The sequence below is a fragment of the Rattus norvegicus genome, chromosome X (assembly GCF_036323735.1).
Source record: "Rattus norvegicus strain BN/NHsdMcwi chromosome X, GRCr8, whole genome shotgun sequence".
NCBI lineage: Eukaryota > Metazoa > Chordata > Mammalia > Rodentia > Muridae > Rattus > Rattus norvegicus.
In genome coordinates this window covers 122,230,420-122,254,797 of record NC_086039.1, presented here as the reverse complement: position 1 = coordinate 122,254,797, position 24,378 = coordinate 122,230,420, and the positions used below count along the sequence as shown (strand labels likewise).

Genomic DNA, 24,378 nt, shown 5'->3' with positions numbered 1-24,378 from the left:
AGTTCTTTCTCTCTCTCTCTCTCTCTCTCTCTCTCTCTCTCTCTCTCTCTCTCTTTCTTTCTTGGGAGTCTTTGTTTTTGTTTTGGATATAATTTGGTTTGGTTTGGTGTGGTCTGGTTTGGTTTTCAAGACAGGGTTTTTCTGTGTAATAGCCCTGGCTGGCCTCAACTTGCTTTGTAGATCAGACTGGCCTGCAACTCACAGAGAGCCTATCTCCCTGCCTTTGCTTCCCTGCCTCTGTCTTTAAGAGCTGGGACTGAAGGCATGTGCAAGGACAAGCAGCAGAAATAGATGGAAAGCACTTTTACCCACTAATCGCCTCCCCCTCCTTCCTTCTCCTTGCCCCCACCCCAACCCTGGACTCTTTTTGTATCTATCCATTGGAGAGATTAACTTCTTAGGGTGAATTACTTGTGTTCCCCACTGAAGTTTGGTTCCACACATTCCCCAAGCCACTAAGAATAGATTATGGGGGGGTTGGGGATTTACTCAGTGGTAGAGCACTTGCCTAGCAAGCGCAAGGCCCTGGGTTCGGTCCCCAGCTCCGGAAAAAAAAAAGAATAGATTATGGATATTCATAGTCAGCCCTACATATAAATGGTTCCATATCCATAGAGCCAACCGAGGATTAAAAATATCCTAGAAAAAAGAAGTTGTCTGAGGACCAGGTGTATTGGCACACACTTTTAATCCTAGCACTTGGAAAACAGTACAGGTAGATCTCTGTGGATATGAGGCCAGCCTGGTTTATATTGGGAGTTCTGAGATTCTGTCTCCAAAAAAAAAAAAATAGTGCTTGAAATGAATATATAATACAGGCTATTTTTCTTGCCATTAGTCTCTCAATAGTACAAGAACTATTTACAATGTATTATTTATTATAGTCAATCCAGAGATGATTTAGAGTTCACAAGAGAATATGAGCAAATTACATGCAAACAGTACACCATTTTATAAAAATGACTTAAGAATTGTCAGATTTGGATATGGTGGGCGTTCTGAAATCAATGGGTGGCATTAGGGAATTTGCCCATATTTTGCTATTGTTAGTATTTCCAGAGGAGAAAATACTTTTATCCAGGACTCCTATTCCAGGGAACTTCAGTCATTATCATATAATCATGTAGATAATTACATGTCATTAACTCTTCATGTGTAAGTTATCTACATATTTAGCAATGAACCTTAATGTCTCCTGTTTCCTTTTTTTGTAATATTTGGTGTGGGATATTTGGAGTTTCCTATTTTTAAGGCATCATGTACTGAGAGGGAAAGGAGTAAAGATTCTAAGAGATATATTTCCTTAAAAACCATGCTCAGACATATGTGTGGTGATCCAAACCTGTAATCTCAGCCCTTGGGAGGTGGAGGCAGGGAGATCAGGAATTCAACTACTTCTCGAATCCTAAGCCATCCTGGGCTACAGGAAATTGGCTCTCAAGCATAAAGGAAGGAATGACAGGGTTGTGACTCCATTGTCTTACAAGCAAGGGAACTGAGTGTGACGTGCAGAACTCCAGGTAAAAATGTCAAGCCTACTGAAGGACAGTTCTCTCCAAAGTGAGACATGCCCTCCCTCCAGGAGGAAGGGGGAGGCTCCGGGAGATTCCACGAGTAAACAAAAGGTCATTCCTGGGCGAAGAGAAACTAGGAAGCTTCTTCCCATCTCCCACCACCTCCAGCAGTAGAAAAACCAGTAAACAATGGCTGGGAGAGAAAACTCTGAAAAGTTGAAATGCAGCGGGGAGGGGGGGTGGGGGGGTGGGGGGGTGGGGGGTGGGGGGTGGGTAGTGGGGGGGGTGGGGGGATATCTCCATTGTGAAGTTGTTTGGAAACCTTCAAGGTTGCAGCTTTCCTGAGTCATCACCTGTTTGGGAGTGGGCATCTCTGTGACACAGCTGCTTTGGGAATGTCTCTGCTCTTTGCAAGTAACACTTTACCCATGCTCTGTTAGTAACCCCAAATTGGACTTTGGTGAATTTATTACTTTGGTCTGTCATTGAGCTCCCTTTATAGATGACTAGATGTGTATGTGTACACGTGCCTAACTGCGTGCTTGAGTGAGTGCAGGTTTGTGAATGCGTGTGTGCTTGCACACATGCGTGGCTGTGTGGTGGTTGTGTGCGTACATGCATGCGCATGTGTGTGTGTGTGCATCTCTCCAGTAAAAGTCTGTCACACAACAGCATGGCTTCATGTGCTTGCATTCCCAGTACTAGAGGTGGGGATAGAAGGATCCCTGGAGCTCCCTGACCAGCTAGTTAATTGGTGACATCCAGACAAATGAGAAACCTCATCACAAAGGAGAGAGAACAGCATTCCTGAGATGGCCCGCAAAGTTGAGCCCAGTCCTCCACAAGTATGTACAAACCTCTCTGTACACACATGCAAACACACATAGACACCCAAAAACACAGGGGGGTGCAGGGAGAGACAGAGAAACGGAGACAGAGAGAGAAAGAGAGAGAGAGGGAAACAAAACCCTATACCACCACCACCAACAACAACAACAAAATGCTCAGACAGACAAGGTTCATGCTTGTAATCCCAGCACTTGGAAGGCAAAAATAGGATCTTTGTAAATTCAAGACAATCTGGGGCTATAAGGGAATTCCCGAATTGGTAATGACATCTTGTTAAAAGCTTTTTGAAGTTATTTTAACTTATAGTTATGAAATGATTTAACTATGTTCCATTTAATGCTACTTATAAATCCTATTGTACAGAGCCATATTGGATTTGGGCCTAGCCGCTTTTTGACTGCATGGTTCAAAGTGACTAGGTGACTCTGGGCTGTTTGGCCACAGAGACTCACCCCTAAGATGACTTCCTTAAGTCTTAAGATTGTTGAATGAAAGCCTCTCCCATGAATTTACGGCACAAGAAGATAACATTCAAGGGATGCCTCAGCTCCCTTAGCAGATACCTGTTACCTCCTGAATCAACACCCGGTGTCTACACCGCCTGACCTCTTTGCCTCCAGCTATCACTACCTGTATCCGCACCTCCCCCTCCTCTGTGTTTCACAAAGGTCACTCCCCCTACCTGAAAGCCTTAAAAGCTGTAATGTTCATCCCAATAAACGAGACCTTGACAATAGAATCTTGCTTGGTCTCCTTCTTCTCTCGCCCCCCATTTAGGCCCAAGGGTAGCGCCCCTTCAGGACCCTGAATAACTGGGTCCCCGCTGGCGGGGACATCCTTTGACTTAGATGAGCATCATAAAGCTCATCACAATTCCCTTTGAGCTCAGGTATTCCCAACTACCTTTTCCAGCATACCAATCAAACATCCCAATTCTTTTTTTAAAAACGTTTTATTTATTTTATTTATATGAGTACACTGTCACTGTCTTCAGACACACCAAAAGAGAGCTTCAGATCCCATTACAGATGGTTGTGAGCCACCATGTAGTTGCTGGGATTTGAACTCAGGACCTCTGGAAGAGAAGTCAGTGCTCATAACCGCTGAGCCATCTCTCCAGCCCAAACATCCCAATTCTTGAGTGACCTCCTTGCTATATGAATGAAAATGTTTAATTATGACTTTTTTCCCTTTGAGATGGGGGTATCACTATGAAGCCCTGGCTGGCCTGAAACTCACTATGTAGATGTAGCTGAACTCAAACGCCCTGTCTCTGCCTCCCAACTGTTGGGATTAAAGGTTTGCACCACCATGCTAGCCCCTAATTACAAACATTTTTTTAAAAAATATACATACAAACATAGAGAGTAGTATGAAGTTCAAAGTATCCATGAATCATCTTTGGTAATTACATTGTGCCAATCTAATCACCACTCTTTCTCTTAGCAGAACTAGGCTGAACCCAGGGCCTTGCACATATTAGTTAAAACAAGGCTTGGGCCTGATCCCAGAAGCACTGCATGCTGAACTGTTGGCACCTTACAGCCAGTGATGCTGTCCAGAGCACACTATGAAACGAGCAATCATGTTCCTTAAAAATAAGAACCAAACCTGGTTCTGAGCAAACAGCGGTCTCAGCCTGGTGGCGGCCTTGCTTCCCACATTGACTTCAAACTCACTGGAATCTGCCTGCCTCTGCCTCCTAACTGATAGAATTAAAGGCATATACCACTACTGTCAGGTTGAAAATTGATCCTTAAAGACAAAAGAAAGAAAGAAAGAAAGAAAGAAAGAAAGAAAGAAAGAAAGAAAGAAAGAAAGGAGGGAGGGAGGAAGGAAAGGAGGGAGGGAGGGAAGGAAGGAAGGAAGGAAGGAAGGAAGGAAGGAAAAAAGAAAAACAAAATTCTTCTGCAAATTATCCAGCGTAAGTGCGCTGAAAGCTTATAAAATGAGGATTTCCTCTTCAGAGGAAACTTCAATACTGCTTGAGAGTCTTGGTTTTAGGATTATTTTGTAAACCTGTATTTTTGTTCAGTTTTGGCACTCTCTGGTGGCATTTCACCTGTACAACCTGGCTAAGAAATGAGCAGTAGACAATGTGCCCTAAATCTATTTTCAACTTCCCACTAGTGTGGAAATTCCACTCGTTTGAATCTACAAAGGGAACTTCAGCTGCTTCGATCTTTATGAGGCTGCTCCTTGTGTTGTCATTACTAATATAGCATTTAATTATACATAATCACACACAGAGAGAGAAATAAGAACCAACACTTCGGGCCTTTGCAGAAATTAATAGTCCATCTGGACAGTGAAATTGATCATCTGTGTTCCCTGTCAGATAGTATGCTACCATCAAAGAAGAGAGAGGACAGTGCTGGCTTTATAAGAAGGTTATAGAATGAGAAACATTTCCTAGCCATCTCTGGGAATGAGTCCAGTTTAGTAAAAACTATGAGAAAGCATTGGAAACGAATAGATGAAAATTGAATTGATTGGCCCAGCTTCATTCAACACAAATGTAGTTAGATATTTGGCAAAAATAACCCAGTACCTAATTCAAATTAGAAAACTTTCACTGTGATAGAGGACAGCTGGTCCTTTGAATAAGAAGGTCAAAAAGAGGGGCGGGGGGTGGGGGGAAGCACTGATAGCTATGATGCCACTGAGAATGAATTACTGTGGAAACTGAAACAAAGCCGCCTGGCAACCTCTCCAACTCTCCCATTCATGCCTTTCACAAGTCTCTAGAGAAAGATGAGGAAGATGATGAAGATGTGGGCCAAAGAGTTTGTGGAAGATGATAATGTGGGTGAAAAACTTCAGTTCTGTTGTTTGTTTGTTTAGGATATTGATAAATTGGATGTCTGCATTGACAAGGAAAAAGGAAAGGTGCTTCATGTACAGTAAAAAGACCAAGCACTCTTCATAGGCCTGCTGCAGAAAACCCAGGCCCGTGTAGAATACGTGCACTCAATTTGTTTTCACCTAGCAAACAGCACTGAACACTGTGACTGTATTTAGCTCAAACACAAACATGCCCCACCCAAGGAAGTGGAAGGTTTGTCAAGAACATGGCCCCCAGATTAAGATCCTACTGCCAGAATAATAATTTCCTGTAATCTAAGTGTCATTACAAGACTTCTTGAACTTTTCATTGTACTTAAGGTATTGCCAGTCACCATTCAAATGTATGTGTCTTCAGGAATTCAGGCCCAAGTCACATCTCAGTGTTACCTGAACTAAATCTAGTGACAGAACATTTCCTTCTGCCTTGGCCTCCCTAGTGATGATGACATTACAAGTGTGACTGAACAGCACCAGCTACAAAAGAGCACTTCAAGAGACTAAACATTTATTTCGGGGTTCTGTAGTCCTAATTAGACCTGGAGTGTACACTCAGCTCTGCCTTTAATTTATTGGGTAGTCCTTTGAAAGCAACACTTATCCTGTACCGGGTCTGGTTCTCCACCTGTATTTCTAACATTCATTAACTCCACAAATATTTGTCTATTGCATACTGGCACTATGTGCTAGTAATACAGGGTGGAATACACAGAACCAACATTTACTAAATGTTTACTTTACACTTCAACTTTTGCTAGGGGAGTTATGTACACTAACTGATAACCTGTGAGATAGGTACTACTGTGATATTTTCCAAACACAACAAAGGAACACAGGCAGCGTGTAAATGAAGCCACTTCTCCGGGGTATCAAAGGACTTGACTAAAGATTAGATCAATACAAGGCTGTGGCTTCAAACCTACCACCCTTGTAACTACAGCCAATTCTTGCTCCCCAATGCGATGACAATTTCAATGACTTTCATTTTGGTTCCAGGCTAGGAATACTGGGAGGAACACCTTCTTGTCACCACAAGGGTACCAACATATTGGAGGAGGTTAGAGAAAGATCGAGAAATCTATGTCAGGTAGGAACCAGCTCTTTCAGACTCTGGCAGTTTCCACGCCTCATAGGGAGAACTAGGAAGCGCGCGTGGGCGGGCCTAACACACGAACGCCCCTCGGGGCATTCCATTGGGTACAGCTGAGCGTGCCGGTTACGTCAGGTCTGAATTCGGGGCGGAGCAGGCCCTTTTGGCTTCTCGCGGAGCCCGTCCCCCACCCGGTACCCAGCTCTTGCCCCGCCCCCGCCCGACCCCACTGTCGTCAGCTTCCTGTGTTGCTCGTCATTAATGAAACCAACGAGAGGATACCGCCTGCGTCTAGAGCAGCCTGGTCCAGAGCGTAACCGAGTGGGCCGTGGACGTGAGAGGAAAGCGGCGTAAGGCAGCGCTTTCCTGCCCTGGAGCCATTCTAGATGCGGTGAGTGCCAAAACCTCGGCCCCCACTTCAAGCACAACCCAGAGCAACTGTTTCTCTCACTCCCTTGGTAAGGCCTGGGCCCTAGCCTGGGGCCCTATGCTGGGTCTTAGCCCATTCCCAGCATGCTCCACTAGGGATGCCTTGGCAGGTGCTGCGGGAGGACCCAGCGGGAGTGGGGAAAAGTAGCCTTCCTAGAGATTCTCCCTTGGCCCTTCAGTGGGGACACTTAAGTCCAGACTAGTACCCAGTCTCCATTTTGATCTCCATCCACTTTCTCCTTCTAAAAAAAGTTTGTTTCAAAAATATACTTTCCGCTTTCTCTTGTGTGTTCAGTTTAAGTTCCCTACTGTGTACAAAATATCCTATCATGCGGATTGTTGGTGTTAGATTTTTCTTTTGTTCCTCAGCCGAAAAAAAAAACCGTTAAGATAATTTGTACAAAATATTTTGTTTAGAATTTGTATGTAGATGTTCTGAGTTTTAATAGTATTTTTGCCGTTAGGAGGAAAAGTTCAGGAAAATTTTGACACAAAATCAGTAAGGGATTTGTCTGGATTGTTGTGTATTGGCCAGAAATAATAATCATGTGATAAGAACTGCAATTATGGGGTTGGGGATTTAGCTCAGTGGTAGAGCACTTGCCTAGCAAGCGCAAGGCCCTGGGTTCGGTCCCCAGCTCCGAAAAAAAAGAAAGAAAGAAAGAAAGAAAGAAAGAAAGAAAGAACGAACTGCAATTATGACAACTAATATAAAGGTGAATGTTACAATACTGTTTGGAAGCATAGCTTTTCTGTTGTTTCTCCTTTCCTATGAGAACTGTTTATTGACCAAGTTCTCGGGATTACATAGGGAAACTACCATCTTGCCTTTCCCCACCCACTTCCCCAAACACTCAGAGAAATCGCACCTGTCCTGCAGACAGCTGTCTTTGTGGTAGAAGTCGAAGTTCATTTCTTTTATAAGAAAACAATAGGAGCCAGAAGTGGTGCCACATACAAGTTATGCCAGCACATAGGTAAATGAAGGGATCACAGGTTCAAGACTAGCTGGAGCTCCATAGTGAGACCCTATCTCAGAGAGAGAGAGAGAGAGAGAGAGACACAAAGACACAGAGAGAGACAGGGAGAGACAGAGACAGAGAACACAAGAATTGTCAGTATAGTATCCTTGTAGCATTATAGCAAACTTTGGTGAAAGCATCACTTATGTTTACTAGATCCACATTTCTCACTTATAGGTCCCTTCTACCCCTGACTTTAGGTCAGTTATTTAACCTTTATGGTCCTCCATTTCTCCACTTAAAAGAAATGTGTGTGTGTGTGTGTGTGTGTGTGTGTGTGTGTGTGTGTGTCACTAGAGGGTGTCACCGAATTGAGCATTAGAATCAGATAAGGGTAGACTTTAGGTAGCCTGCTCTATCACTCTCCCCTTTATTCTTCCTGAACCAGGAAATATGCTGAAGGCCAACAGTTTCAATAGTCCCCTGTCTCCAACCTCATGGTGCTGGGGGTTGCCTTGCCCAGCTTTTTATATTGGCACTGGGTCTGGAACTGGGCTCCTCAATATCCACTGAAGCATCTTTCCAGTTCCATTCTTTTAATTGACACATAACTGGGTGTATTCTTTAAATGAGAAAAATTACCTCAGGTAGCTTCTAAGGTTCTTTTCAACCAAAACAGACAAAGTAGAAGTAGAAGGAGCACAGTGGAACTTTGAAGAGTTGCAGAGGAAACTGGAAAGCATCAGCCTTGACGAGCAAAAAAGTAAACCATAACATTTTCCAGCTGGTTTTTTTTAATTGGCTTTCCTTCCAGTTTCTAATTGAAATTAAAACACAGGAGGTTCCCCTCCACCCTTTTTTACTTTCTCAAGGAATTAAGTATCTTTTGAAGAGATAAAAATAGTCACAAATGTTCCTCAAATATGCCTGTATTGACTTCTTTCTCCAAACAACTTCCCATTGTGGACTTTTATTATATCAATAGTTGATAAACTATGTAGTAAGACATTTAGTCTTAGAGACAGAGTTAATTATAACATATGATACTAACCACAAGAAATGTGTTTTAAGTTGCTTAAAATACCTCAGGACATTAACCATCAGTTAAATCAAGCAGTAGGTTGAAATAAATTTGAGACGTGGTGGTGGTGGTGGTGGTGGTGGTGGTGGTGGTGGTGGTGGTGGTGGTCGGTCGTGGTGGTGGTGGAGGAGGAGGAGGAGGTGGTGGTGGTGGAGGAGGAGGTGGTGGAGGTGGTGGTGGTGGAGGAGGAGGAGGTGGTGGTGGAGGTGGTGGTGGTGGAGGAGGAGAAATAATAGGTGGGTGGTGGTGCTGGTGGTGGCAGTGCTGGTGGTGACAGTGATGGCACCGGCGGCGGCAGAAGTTGTGGCTGTAGCTGAGGTGTGGCGGCGGGAAACCTTTATTCCCAGCACTCAGGAGGCAGAGGCAGGTGGATCTCTCAGTTCAAGACCAGCTGGTCTACAGAGTGAGTTCCAGGACAGCCAGGGCTACACAAAGAAACCATGTCTCGAAAAAACAAAGTGGAAAGAAAGAAAGAAAAGAAAAAAGAAAGAGAAAGAAAAGGAAGAAAGAAAGGAAGAAAGAAAACGAAGAAAGAAAAGAGAAATTTGAGTTTAAATTGAGTATCTGTTCAACTTAAAGGTCTTGATCTAAAAGCTCTTCTATAATAGCCAGAAATACTAACAGTGCAAGTTTGTCATACAAAATTTTTAGAGAATAATGGAAAAACAATGTTTATCACATTAGTTTCTAGGCTAATGCTTTGACTTGCCACTTAGTTAAATGATGTACAAAATTACTCCTCTCCTCTCTGTCTCTGTCTCTGTCTTTCTGTCTGTCTCTGTCTCTCGTCTCTCTCTCCCTCTCCCCCCCCCCCCACACACACACTGCAAATACCACTCCGTGAATAAGTTTCTATAATCTTGCAGTTTCTACCTAATGGTGACCCAATACTAGTGGAAGGATACTGAAAGTCCTTGTCACAGTATGCTTTTTACCTGATTTCACCTTATTTCAAGCATGTGGACCTTTGGTTTTTAAACATTGAGAACAAATGTAAGTATATAAGTGAAATGATTAGACTGTGTATTTGAAAAGTCTTTTTCTTTGCAGGAAACATGCTTTCAGAAAGCAGTTCATTTTTGAAGGGTGTGATGCTTGGAAGCATCTTCTGTGCCTTGATCACTATGCTAGGCCACATTAGGATTGGAAACAGAATGCACCACCATGAACATCACCATCTGCAAGCCCCTAACAAAGATGATATCTTGAAAATTTCAGAGACTGAACGCATGGAGCTTAGTAAGAGTTTCCAGGTATACTGTATAGTTCTCGTAAAACCTAAAGATGTGAGTCTTTGGGCTGCAGTGAAGGAGACTTGGACCAAACACTGTGACAAAGCAGAATTCTTCAGTTCTGAAAATGTTAAAGTGTTTGAGTCAATTAATATGGACACAAATGATATGTGGTTGATGATGAGGAAAGCTTACAAATATGCTTATGATAAATACAAGGACCAATACAACTGGTTCTTCCTTGCACGCCCCACTACTTTCGCTGTTATTGAAAATCTCAAATATTTTTTGTTAAGAAAGGATCCATCACAACCTTTCTATCTAGGTCACACTGTAAAATCTGGAGACCTTGAATATGTGAGTGTGGATGGAGGAATTGTCTTAAGCATAGAATCAATGAAAAGACTCAATGGCCTTCTCAGTGTTCCTGAAAAGTGTCCTGAACAAGGAGGAATGATTTGGAAGATATCTGAAGATAAGCAGCTAGCAGTCTGCCTGAAATATGCTGGAGTATTTGCAGAAAATGCAGAAGACGCCGATGGAAAAGATGTGTTTAATACCAAATCTGTTGGGCTTTTCATTAAAGAGGCAATGACTAACCAACCAAACCAGGTAGTAGAAGGATGTTGCTCTGATATGGCTGTTACTTTCAATGGACTGACTCCTAATCAGATGCATGTGATGATGTATGGGGTGTACCGGCTTAGGGCATTTGGACATGTTTTCAATGATGCATTGGTTTTCTTACCTCCGAATGGTTCTGAGAATGACTGACAGAAAGCAAGAGCATGCTTTTAGTAACTATATTAAGACACGGTATTGTTTTTAATTGATAACAAATCTAACACAGTAGTATGTTTCTTTTTCTTATCTGGTTACACTGGTATAATCACACATTGAAGTCTACTTGTACATTGTCAAATGGAATGCTGTTTTAGCCTTGCATCATTTGTGAGAATTTAAATGTATTAAAAATAAATGTTTTAAGAATAACAATTTTTCAAATACATATTTATAAATACTATATTTATGTGATAAAGACTAAATTATAGACATTAAAATCTGTGGTGTATCTTTGCTTATTGGTTTTATACCTGTGTATTGGGGTTGGGGATTTAGCTCAGTGGTAGAGTGCTTGCCTAGCAAGCGCAAGGCCCTGGGTTTGGTCCTTACCTCCGAGGGAAAAAAAAACATATATCATTTTAGCTTTCTAAGATATACAAATGAGATCTCCAGGGAATTTGTGATTAAAGAATACTTATAGCCCTGTGTTTCCTTTAATTTCTGAGGGAGCCTAGGTACTTGAGAAAGGTAGGAGCAGGGTCTCACTGTGTAGTTCACGCTGGCCTAGAACTGGCAGTTCTCCTTAGCCTCCTGAGTGCTAGTGTTAATGCCACTGTGCCCAGTTGTTTCCCTTACTTCTGATGCAGATTTGTACTCTTTAAGGCATACCAATGCCAATGGATTTGCTTTCCCAAAATATACAACTAAGCAATTAAAGTATTCATTAACACTGTTAAGATGTCAGTTGTTTTCTTGAGAGGTCATGCAGTTATTTATATAGATTAAGCAATATTTCTGAAAGTTAATTAAGTAGCATTCTTTAGCATTTACAGTTTTCAGTAACTCTGTATTTCAGCATTCAGGTCAGACATTTGGAATGTAACTATAAAAAAATGTCATTTAACTGGTTTTCCCCCTTGAGGTCTGAGCTGTAGCTTAGATTAAATATATGATGTACTCATGTCTACTGGACAGTGAGTTCTGTGCACATCACCTTTGAAAACCTTGGTTTTGGTCATCTGGATGAATCGCTTACCTAACCTAAATATGGAGGTTGTTGTTGTTTTGGTAACTTTAGAAAATTCTGAGATTTTCCCCAGAATCATGATTGTATCACACATAACTGATTTGCTTTGGTTTTCATTTATGGATGGTTAATGGTTAACCTCACCATCCATGTTGGATTACCATATCATCTGCTTAATTTCAAGTGACTACCTAAAATGCCTGCCTTGTGACTACAGCTATTCCTGCCCTCCTAAATGTGTACTATGCTTGGTTCTGTCCTGTCCTATAATCTGCGCTCATAAATTTGAGACTTCTTAGATATAGTATTCCTTGTACTTGGTCTTGTGACTCTAATATCTCCTTCAGATTTAGCAAACCAGTGTGCATTTCCTCAGGAAAGCATTGTGTTTCAGATTATTGATCCTCAAGGTAGTATGTCAAGCCTTTGTTTTAAATACTCTCTGACCTTCTTCCTTGGGATTTTGCTTAAGCTGAAGGATTATTTATTTCAAAGAATCATAAATCCTATTTAATAAGCACCATATTATGTGGTTGCAGGTGCAATTTCTACAGATCATGTCATGTTCTGTGTAAGTATAGTGATTTAAAAAAAAACTGAGTCATTATTCCTAACATTAATGTTTTCTTATTTTTATTACATTTATTTTATTGAGGGGTGGGGTGCTATACAAGCCAAAGTGCACATGTAGAGGTCAGAGGGCATCTTGTGGGAGTTAGTTTTCTCCTTCCACGATGTGGAACCTGGAGATCAAATTTCTATTGTCAAGTTTCACAACAAGCGCCTTTACCTACTAAGCCATTTATCTGGCTTTCTTTAAAATTTTCTATTTTAGGGACCAGAAATTGTCTCAGTATTTAAGAGCACTTCCCGTGGTTTTGAGGACCCAAGTTCAGTTCCTACTACCCGTATTGAGTAGTCGACAACTTCTTTAACTCAGGGATTCAACACCTTCTGGCCTCCACAGTCGCCTGCACACACATGACAGAAGCATACATACATGTAAAACATTATTTCTATTTTTGTTGCGTCACCTTGCCAGCACCAGTGTATTTAAATTTTACTGGAATTGCCAGGCCCTGTCACTCAGGAGGCAGAAGCAGGGATATCACTTTGTGTGTGACCTTGTCTAGGTAGTGAGTTCTGGAATAGACAGGCAGGGCTACAGAAAGTAGCCATGTTGCAAAAATGTTAGAATGCATCCTTTTGACTTGTCAGTCAATAAATAACAAGGTAAATATGGGCATTTAAATCGAATTCGTGGGGTTGGGGATTTAACTCAGTGGTAGAGGGCTTGCCTGGCAAGCGCAAGGCCCTGGGTTCGGTCCTCAGCTCCGAAAAAAAAAAATCAAATTCATGTTCGATTAAGTTTTTACACATGGTATTGGATTATAAAATGTCTCCAATAGTATGTTGCCTTTTTTGAAATAATGTATATCCAGGCTTGTAGATAAAAATTAACTAACAAAAATTTTAATACTGTGGTTTTAGATACAGATACACTTTTTTACATGTCAGGTGACTGCACGTGGAAAATCCACATTTAGTAGCTAGACACTAACCCTGAGCACACTGAGATTTGGGAGTGAGGTGAGGAAAAGTAGAGGTCCAATGCAAATTAATCATGAACGTGAGTAGCCATGTTAATCATATGGCTAATAACAACAGAATAGATCCACCACTTTAAACAACCACCCACAATTGAGACACCTCGTTCAGCCACAACTAAGATGTAAATGTCTTCTAAAAGTTGAATTTGTATTTTTCTGCTTAAGAAGACACTGTAGCCTAGCTTTAGCAAACCCCAGGCCATTTCCTTACATGAGCTTCATCCTCCTCAAAATGAAAACATGTCAACAATAAAAAGAAATTATACTCCTTGGCTTTCTCTTTTTTGATGTAGCAGAAATGTTATTGTGTATCAAATCTGGCTTATGAGACAAAGAGTTTTCTGGAGTTCATTTAACTAATCCAATTAGATTTTCTTAAAGCAGAACATACCTACATTAGAAAAATTGTAAACAGCAGAATCTAGTGATGTGCTGTCATTCATTTCTGCTTCTTCCATTAAGTGTTCTTTGGGTGCAAAATTCAGTGCATTCAATGAATGCGTGAGTGGTTATGTGCAAGTGAGAGCAGGTGCCTTTGGGGACCAGAAAAGGGTATCTAGTCTGGAGTTCCAGGTAGTTGTGAGCCACTGGATGTGTGTGCTGGGAATGCTGTTCCTGGTTCTCTAAAAGAACAGTACATGCTCTTAAACTCTAAGCCGTCTCTCCAGCCACTTTGTAGAGTTGTAATGTGTTTATCACATTTATTTTGTGTGAATGGATGCACAGGTACTTGCCACAGCACTTGTGTGGAGGTCAGAGGAAACTTAAAAGAGCCAGTTCTCTCTTTACCACATGAGTTCCTGGGATCATGCTCTGGTCTTCAGGTGTAGCAGCAAACACCTTTACCAGCGCAACCATCTACTCACCAGCATTGTTTGCTTTGTAAACTGTTGTTTCATTTTTAAACACAGGCTTTCTTTAGATGACATGAAACTCAAGGGAATCGCCCTGCCCCAAACTCCTCTAAGTGTTGAAATTATAGGCAGGAGCCACCTTGCCTGGAATTTTTGTTGAGTGTAAAATAATGGGAATGTATCATTGTACTTTGCTCATACTCACCCTCCTAGTATACTTCCTTATGCTACCTATTCTTTTTCCTTCTTCCCTCAAATGCCCCCTGATGACAGGAGAAAAATGTGGGATATTTTTGTCATCCCCCAACCTACTCTGTTGTTATACCTCCCCCCTCCCTTTAGACTTCCTTAACCCTGCATAGTCTCTAGCAGAAATGAGTTTTCCTTTAGCATGGGAACAGTTCTTAAGAGTTAACCTAATTTCCTAAAAATAATTCTTCCAGGTTTTAAAATTAATCATTGTATCAGGGTTTATTAGTTCACACCTATAATCCCAGCTGAAGGGATGAGGCAGGAAGATCTCAAGTTAAACCTTATACTATGTAGTGAAACCCTTTTTCAAAACAAAAATTGATAATCGTGGACTAGCAAGATGGCTTACTGGCTAAAGGTTCTTTTTTTTAAGATTTTATTTATTATATGTATGTATGTGAGTACACTGTCACTGTCTTCAGACACACCAGAAGAGGGCATCAGATCCCATTACAGATGGTTGTGAGCCACCATGTGGGTGCTGGGAATTGAACTCAGGACCTCTGGAAGAACAGTCAGTGCTCTTAACCACTGAGCCATCTCTCCAGCCACCACTACCCACCTTGAACTCTTAGCAGATGTGATTATCCTTAGAAGTCCCAGACAAGATTTGCAAGATTTAATCCATTAATTCTATCATAAGGAGAAGGACTCATAACATCCTATCTATTCCTAAAGATATGGTAATTAATAGTTGCTTACTGGGCACAGCTCACAAGGCCCCACTCTTCCCTGAGAATATATAGGTAGTTGACAATTATTGAGTGTGGACTCAGGAGGACCATACTCTCAAAGAGAGATAGGCAGTTAACAGTTGCTGAGAATGGAGCTCAAGAGGACACCCCTTAACAACCAAGGATAGATAGGCCATTAAGAGTTGAGGAGTCCCTACCCTTCCTAGACAATAAGCAGTCAGTAGTTTAACCAGGCATAAAATTGCCCATGCTTCTATAAATAATCCCCATTAAGCTCATTGGTTCACCAAGCTAGATGTGGATGAAATCTTTTCTTTGGTCAGTAGTTGGTGCCCTATAGGAGGTAAATAGGTATTTGTTCGTCTTCCTAGAAATTCACACAAAAATTAGAATATGGTAGTCCTTTTGCCTTAAAAAATCCTGGATTTTGAGAGATGCTATTTCTTTAAATTGACATAATATCCATGTCTTTGGAATGTTTTTAGTGATTCCACACAAGAATAGCCACATTATTTATGCCATTGCATTATTTCATTGGCAAAAGTTCTGGCAGAAAGAGCAGGACTTAAAGTTTTGGCATTTGTTTTGTTTTATTCCTGGATCAGGGCAGAAGAAGTATCAGTGGTTAAGACTACTGACAGCTCTTGCAAAGGACCCAGGTTCAGTTCCCAACATGGAGTAAACTTCTATAACTCCAGATCCAAGGGATCAAATGTCTTCTCCTGGCCTCTGCAGGCACTAGGCATGTGGTGCATGGACATGCATTCAGGCAAAACACCTATACATGTAAAATATATTTTTTTAAAAAAATTATTGGATCTGATAAGAAACATGTAATACACAAAATACTAAATAAATGAGTACTGTCAACACAGAAGGAAAAGAGGACAAGTAGACTGGTCAACTGGTACTGATCATTTTTCTTCCTTTATTTCTCTAAAGTACATGGGAGGAGGCTTCATTGCTGTCTGTATATTAAACACGAGCACTGCATATACAGTTTAAATTTTTTAGTAACCACATTAAAGAGCAAAAGGCCATAGGGAACGTTACCTTTCAGTATTATTGTACTTAACCCAAAGTATCTAAAGTACTGTCATTTCACCATGTAATCCACAAGAGTAATTAGTTAGCATTCTTTGAAATGCAGTGTGTGTTTGACAGTTATAGCACATGACAATTCATTTACCACATTTCCAGTGCTCAGTAGCACATATGGTTAGTGATCACCATACTGCATAGCAGAGGGCTAAACAGTTACAGAAATGTGCCAGACAGGTTTAAATGTGAATGGGAGAAAACATCCAAAAGTCCTGTTTGGAGTTGTGTTGAGTGAAATGGAAACTTGAAGTTGGCAATGGTGGCGCACAGCTTTACTGCCAGCATGAAGGAGGCAGAGGCAAGTGGATCTCTGTGAGTTCGAAGCCAGCCAAGTCTACAAAGTAAGACCAGGACAGCCAGGGTAATATTATGCAGAGAAACCCTGTCTCAAAAAAAAAAAAAACAAAAAACAAAAAACAAAACACAAAACTGGAAACTGGAACCTTTTAGTAAGCTACTACTTTGCATGAGTTCAATCGTAGGGCCATCCCCTTCAAAATAAAATCATTTTATTTGTAGCAAAAAACATTAAGTAGGGGGCTGGAGAGATGGCTCAGTGGTTAAGAGCACCCGACTGCTCTTCCAGAGGTCATGAGTTCAATTCCCAGCAACCACATGGTGGCTCAACCATCTGTAAAGAGATCAGATGCCCTCTTCTGATGTATCTGAAGACAGCTACAGTGTACTTCTATATAATAAATAAATAAATCTTAAAAAAAAACATTAAGTAGACATCTCAACTTTTCCCCATATATCAATGAGCCCAAACTACACATTAACTTTAATCACAATTAATATTTGCTCCCAGCTATCCTCAAAGCAATTGTTAGGCCTGCCCTTGCAGGTTGCATGCTTCTCTAATTACCATTTTTTAAGACAGTAGTGAATAGCTTGAGCTAGCCTCAGAGAGATCCTACACACTCTGGAGGAGGAGAGGTGGTGGCCTCCTGAGTGTTGGAATTATTCCCAAATAACTAGCTATTCCCTTGGATCTTTTTAAAGGGACCCAGCAAAAGCCTCTTAGATGCCATAACCTCTAAACTAACATAAATGTCATAAATCACCTGGTTTCAAGGTGACTGACACCTAGGAATAGCTCAACTCTCAGAACTGAGCTCATTTGAAAGGATTCTCCTAGAATATCTATTGAAGAGGAAAAGAGCATCCCTTCAGCAGCATAAACAACTGTGTGCCCACATACTTCAAACAAATCCTACTCACTCTTAGCCTACTGTGAAACAGAAAATTACCAATGCACACTCTCGTGACCCACAGTAATTCAACTGTGGGCCGAGATTAACATGTTATGAAATGTTATGGGAAAGTTTTCTGCAGAACAGTCTTTGCAGTTGGATAGACTTAGGTTCAAATTCCATTTCTGCTGTTTACTAGCTATGTATCTTTGGGCAATTTAAATATTCTCAGAGCATTAGTGTCCTCATTTATAAACATCAAACTCAAAAGCTGCCTGCATGGAATCATAAAGATTAATGAAAATATGTAAGAAGAACTTGGGTATAGTGAACACCTAGGGGAATGCTATTTCCCCTTTTTCTCGTATTTGGACACATTTAGTACTATAAATAATTATGTACCAATCCTTTGCATTAAATACCTTTTTATTTATTTAAATATTTTATGTACATGAGTTCTTTGTTTGCATGAACTTGTGCACACCAGAAGATGGTATCCAACAGCTGTGAGTTGCCATGTGGGTGCTGGGAATTGAACTCAAGACCTTTGGAAGACTAGTGAGTGCTCTTAACCACTAAGCTACCTCTCCATCCCCTGCATTTAAATATCTTGATGGTAAAAATATTGAGCTGCTGATATGAGTAACAGCTACTACTGCATATTCAAACCAACAGGGAAACTAATGGTTTTAAGATAATATCTGTATAATTAATCTGTATAAAATAGCTTTGCCTGAGTTTTTAAACAAGTATTCCTAGCAGTAAGCCATCAATTACCTTTAAAAACATAAGCTTAGATTATGTTTCTCTTTTGCAGTAAATTAGATACTACTGAAACCTAAAATGCTTTAATTGACATGGTTCTTATTTCTTACACCTTAATCAAGAGGTGCCATGGTTCAGACTGGAGAAAATCCTGCATAAATGAGACCCCTCCCTCTTTGTAAATGCTTTTAAGTGGCTGGTACTTGGGAGAGGATGCTGTGACACCAGGAAAAGCCCACTAAAGCCATGGGCCTCTCCTCAGACCTCATTCAGGAGCAAGAAAGCAGAGTATTTTGTGAATTCCTTCATATATATATATATATATAACTTTAACCTTATGAAATACAACATAAGTACAATGTAAGTACCTAAATTTTTAATATATTTTGTCTTGTACTGTTTATAAAACAATAAGGCAATATCTGAAAAAGGCTACTTAGTAGATATGGTGGCTATAGCTATTAGACTAAATGAAGCTATTTTAAATATGTATTCAAGGGGTTGGGGATTTAGCTCAGTGGTAGAGCGCTTGCCTAGTAAGTGCAAGTACCTGGGTTCGGTCCTCAGCTCCGAAAAAAAGAAAAAAATATGTATTCAAATATATTTAAATAAAACCAATTTATTTAAGTTGAATTTTGTCTAAATGCTTATACCAGCAAATTAAAAAAAAAACCTTTAGGAACTGGGATGTAGCTTAATTAGTGTAGTGCCTGCTTAGTATGCAGGAAGCCCAGAGTTTGTTCCCCAGCACTGCATTAGAACTGGTCCTAGTAGTGCACACCTACAGTCTCAGAACTTAGGATGTGGAAGCCAGAGATTGAGAAATTGAAGGTCACACTTCTTACTACACAGAGTTAAGTCCCACAGTAACTTAAGCCTAAGCTTCTTTGAAGAGGCTTCATTGAAAGGGAAATGGAGGGAAGAAAGGGAAGAACATAATCATGTATTGTGCCCTAATTCTCAGTAGGTTAACTTTAAGAAAGCTGCCCAGGGGGTTGGGGATTTAGCTCAGTGGTAGAGCGCTTGCCTAGGAAGCGCAAGGCCCTGGGTTCGATCCCCAGCTCCGAAAAAAAACAACAACAACAAAAAAAAGAAAGCTGCCCAGAAGGTACAGGACAAAATATTCCTCACCCTTACCAATTAAGGTCAGATACACTAAGCGAAGTGAATTTGTGCTTTAAAAATTAAATTTTTTTAAAGATGTATTTATTTATTATACATAAGTACACTGTAGCTGTCTTCAGACACACCAGAAGAAGGCATCAGATCTCATTACAGATGGTTGTGAGCCACCATGTGGCTGCTGGGATTTGAACTCAGGACCTCTGGAAGAGCAGTCAGTGCTCTTTACCACTGAGCCACCTCTCCAGCCCCAAAATTAAATTTTAATAGAATATAATTTCCAAAACATTTTTATTTTTACATTTACTTATTTAGTGTGCACATGGGGTGGTCAAAGACTAGAGTCATTTTCCTTCTTCCATCACGTGGGTCTTGGGGACTGAACTCAGATTGTCAGCCTTGACAGCAAGTGCCCATCTTCCCAAGTCCCTGAAGTACCAATTGATGAGTGAAAACCATTATACATAGATGTTTCACATCACGACCAACTTTAGAATGTCAATATGCAAACAGAAGATTTAAGCCTTAAAGAATAAGTAAGCCCAATTAAACAAACACATTTTTTACAAGTCAGGCTGGGCAAGGTGCCTCTAGGCTCTTATCCTGAATTCTGCAAGCAAGAGGTTTATGAAACCAAGGCTAGCCTAGGCTGTAAAGCAGCCCTAGCACCTCCAGTCCCTAGGGGCTAAGAATGAATCTGAAACAAAGTGTTTGCCTACCATGGGTGAGGCCCTGGTTGAGATTGTAGGTTTGATTCTTAACACCAGGGAAAAGTTTTCTAATTTAAGGACTCAAGGACTATTAACGTACACTGCTCAACAAGCATGCAGTTGCGTCGTAAAATCATCTTACTGGATTGCAAGTTTCCAGGTCTGTGGGCATCAGCTTAAGGCAATCTCAATCTTGGGGAACAAAGAGGAAATACCCACTTTCAAGACAGAAATTGGTAAAAAAAAAAAAGGGGGGGGGCTGCCAGATCTTAACCGTCATAGTAGGTTTCATTTGATGAACAAGGAAACTGAATTTGTTTAAGGCTTATGTTAAAATGGCAGTTTCTCCAAACAACACCTTAATTCCTACCAATATTGCTGAAAAGCAAGTTCTTTGCTTACATGCTTGTATAAGCCAGAAGTTACTAATTACAATACAAGAAATTAATTATAATTATCACTGACAAGCTGTATGATTAAAGATTAATAGGAAAAGGTGCAGCTTTGTATCTTGTAAATCTAGATGTTTCTCCTATGGTAGAATTCCAAGAATACTTGAATGGAGTAAATAATTTATTGTGCGCTATCATTTATTGTCCCCCATTCACTCTGACTGGAATTAAACTATTTGAAAAGCTTGGCATAGTAGTACACACTGGTAATTCAGGTACTCAAGGGGCTAAGGCAGGAGGATCAGGAGTTCAAGGCAGCGTGGACTATACACATAGCAAGACCTTTCTTCAAGTGGGAAAAGAGGAATCCTGAAACTGTTTGGACTGTTTGATGAATTTTTCTTTCTGTTTTTGCCTAAAGAAAAACCAATGTAATACATGTTGATAGTAAGATATGTGCATTGGGTTAGAGACATGGCTTAATGGTTGAAAGCAATTGTTGCTCTTGTAAAGAACCAGAGTTTGTTCTTGGAACCCACATGGTGGCTCACAAAGAGCTTAATTCCAATTGCAGGGAATTGGACCTGACCTGTCTGGGCACCAGGCACATAGGTGGGTACATATCCATGCTGGCAAAACACTCATACATATACGATTTTTAAAAATAAGTCTGCTAAACATCATAAGCCCTTGTACTAGTCTTCCACATAAAAGCAATGCCTATACTTCTATTTTTAATTAACTACTTCTGATGGTTAACACATCTTCTAATCAAGTTTTTTTTTTAATCCATTTGAGGCATTGCGTCTCATTACTACTTGTATTTGCTGCATTTCACACACTAACAAAAACAATCTATGTGACTATAATTGAACATTAGTAGGGAGGCATGCCATTCTAACTAGAATTTTAAGGGAAACAATTTTTTAGTACTTTGTCTTTTATTTCCCCAAGTATTCAAGGATAAAATTTAGTGTTCTTCAATTGTAACTCTAAAGTAGATATGTTAATACCCCCCACCCTGTGACTTTTGTTTCAGAGTTTTATTGTTGGAAATAGCACCTATGTAGTCCAGGCTAGCCTAGAACTCACATTCATCTGGGATTAATAAACTGTTCATAATAAACAGTATCAGAAGAAATTCCTAAGAGTTTCTTCCTTAATCCATTCTATGATAAGGTTAGCTTTATAGATAACGTAGAATAAGCTGGTTTCCAAGCCATAACCTGCCTCCGTCTGCCTTCTGAGTACTGGAATTATAGGCAATTATACAGGCATTTTTCACACAGGTCTCCTTAAGTAGCAGGGCTGGCTTTGAATCACTGGCAGTCCTACTTAGGTCTCCATCTGCTGGGACTTCAGGCATGTACCACTACATTCAATGTCCTAATTCTAATGTTGAATTTGAAATTGACCGTCTTGTTTTGTTCATTCACCTCTGATCTAGTGTCATTGTTGTCCTTTACTAGGAATTCATTGGTTTGAATACAATACTAAACAACTAATGTTTTAGTTGGTAAACCTCACTTTTCTTGCCATAAAGTTTACCAAAAATAGATGGAAAGCATAAAATATAAAAATATGTATCATTCATTTACATGCATCAGTCTTTATAGAGACCTGTATGGTTTCATTCCAAATTGCTATAAGATTATGATATTATTACAAGTAGTTACTTGATCCAATTTTTGATGGGCTAATATGATTGAGCAGATTTAATATATATGCTTTACAGTTTCCACAAAATATTTTAATGGCCTACTCTTAAAGCAACTTTCTGGATGCTCAAGACCTCAGAAGTAATAGATATATTGACATGGGATTTATGTTTTCACTCTTTCTTTCATTACAAATCAGCTTTAGTAGATACTCCTTTAGAAGCTGGAATCATTTTGAGTTTCCTAAAGAACACTGAAAGAGATGTTCTCAGTATTAAGCAACCTAGATAAACAAAATTAAAATGCTTACCACATTTTGTTTACATGATCACTGTGTTTATGTTACCATGACCAACAAAAAGAATGAAATACATCTGCAAATTAGTAAATTGCTATTTTTATTTTCTTCTGAAGCACTATACCTAAGAATAGTGTATCCTCAGTTATAATGAGTAGATGGGCAACTTGTATCTATAGAATTATTATTCCATAAATATCATCTGATCTGTATTTGAGAAATATCAAATCCCTCAATTTGGACATGTTTTTGACTACCCTAATGAGATAAATCCATCTGGTTTTGTTTAAAATTGATAGTGCTTTTCAACAAAAGAGAAAAGAGAAGAATATGAGCCAGGCTTGGTGGTGCAGCCAGCCCGTATTCCTTTCTTGGGAGGCTGAAGTAGGAAGACCATAGGTTCAAGACTGTTGGGTTATATAGTGAGTTCAAGGCTTAGGTAATTTAGTGAGACCTGGTCTTAAAAAGAAACTAGATACAGCCCAGTGTGAGAGCACTTGCTTATTAACACATACAAAGTCTTGGGTTCAACCTCAGCTACCCGGAGTAGGATAGCTACTAACAACTTCAAAACATGAATCTGCTAAAATTGGACTGATTACTCAAGCTTTAAGCCACTGAATGTGGGACAACCATCTAACTTGGAATGGTGAATGTTACAACTCCAAGGCATATGGGTTAAAAATAATTGTTTTCCATCTATTGTGTGTATAGGTCTTTTGTGTGCATGTATTTCTTTGCACCACATATGCCAGCTACCCATGGAGGATCTTCTAGATGCCCTAGAACCACTTACAGACAGTTGTGAGCCACCATGTAGTTTCTGGGAACTTTACTCCAGTCCTCTGCAATAGCACCCTGTGCTCTTAACCACTGAGCTATCTTTCTAGTCCCACATTTGGATTTTTTAAAAACTTCATACTGAATACAATATAAGGGATTCTTTTATAGTTAGTTTATATGTAATCTGTAAATTTTTTTTGCGATGGTCTCACTCTGTAGCCCTGACTAGCCTGGAATTCACTATGTAGATGAGACTGGCCTCAAACTCAGATCTACCTGTCTCTGCTTCCGAAGTGCTAAGAGCCACCATGCCTAACACAAATTTGCAAAATTCTAATGACTAAAATTGTAAAAGTATTATAATTAATACTGACTTTATAAATTGGTCTTGAGGCAACCACCACTGCCTAATTTTGCTTCAAGAAAATTTCTATACCCACTATACTAGAAGGCCTTCAATTACAAGAGCTTTTTGTGTATTTTCTCCTTTATGTCATACTATATAGTATAGATACCTATTGAGATCAAGTGACCTAAGATGAGTAAAAGCCAACTATACATGAGAATAGCTGGAATGTAGACTAACTCTGACACAGATTTAATTTTGAAACTTAAAACTAGTGTCACACTGCTTGAAAGGTAACAGGCTCTCTCTATTACTCTCAGGAATATAGGTAGTTTCCTTCAACCACGCTGCATAATGTGGCTTATCTTTCTAAGACTTTAGCATCTCTCAGCTGGCTTCCATACATAGCCTAATGTTTAAAAGCTGAAAAGGCCCACACAAGTAGAATGGTACCCCTTATTAAAACTGATGAGATGACGCCTCAAACTCAGGAGAGGCAGGCAACATACAGGCCTAGATAAAGATGTTGAATTTTTTTTTTTTTTTGGTCTTTTTTTCGGAGCTGGGGACCGAACCCAGGGCCTTGTGCTTCCTAGGCAAGCGCTCTACCACTGAGCTAAATCCCCAGCCCCGATGTTGAATATTTTAAAAGTATTCTCTGTCCACTGTTAATAGTGGTTAGGTACAAGGATAAATTATCTTAGACACTAGGAAACATAAAGTTTAACTTCTCCAATCTATGTTCATGTGTGCCGTGGTCTTCATTGTTAGCTCCACACAGACAGTCT

The 24,378-nt window shown here is 40.1% G+C and overlaps 1 protein-coding gene across 2 annotated transcripts; it reads left to right on the top strand.

Annotated features, from left to right (window-relative positions):
• Positions 1–6,580: 6,580 nt before the first annotated feature.
• Positions 6,581–11,062, top strand: C1galt1c1 (C1GALT1-specific chaperone 1). Of its 2 annotated transcripts, none has more exon segments than NM_001030033.1 (2): positions 6,581–6,688; positions 9,820–11,025. In NM_001030033.1, a coding segment is annotated over 1 exon segment (951 nt). In that variant the 5' UTR covers positions 6,581–6,688; positions 9,820–9,824; the 3' UTR covers positions 10,776–11,025.
• The last annotated feature ends 13,316 nt before the right edge of the window (positions 11,063–24,378 follow it).

Bases quoted from the DNA above. Each gene is read 5' to 3' on its own strand.
- C1galt1c1 (XM_006257487.3), top strand. From the start codon at position 9,825: ATGCTTTCAGAAAGCAGTTCATTTTTGAAGGGTGTGATGCTTGGAAGC.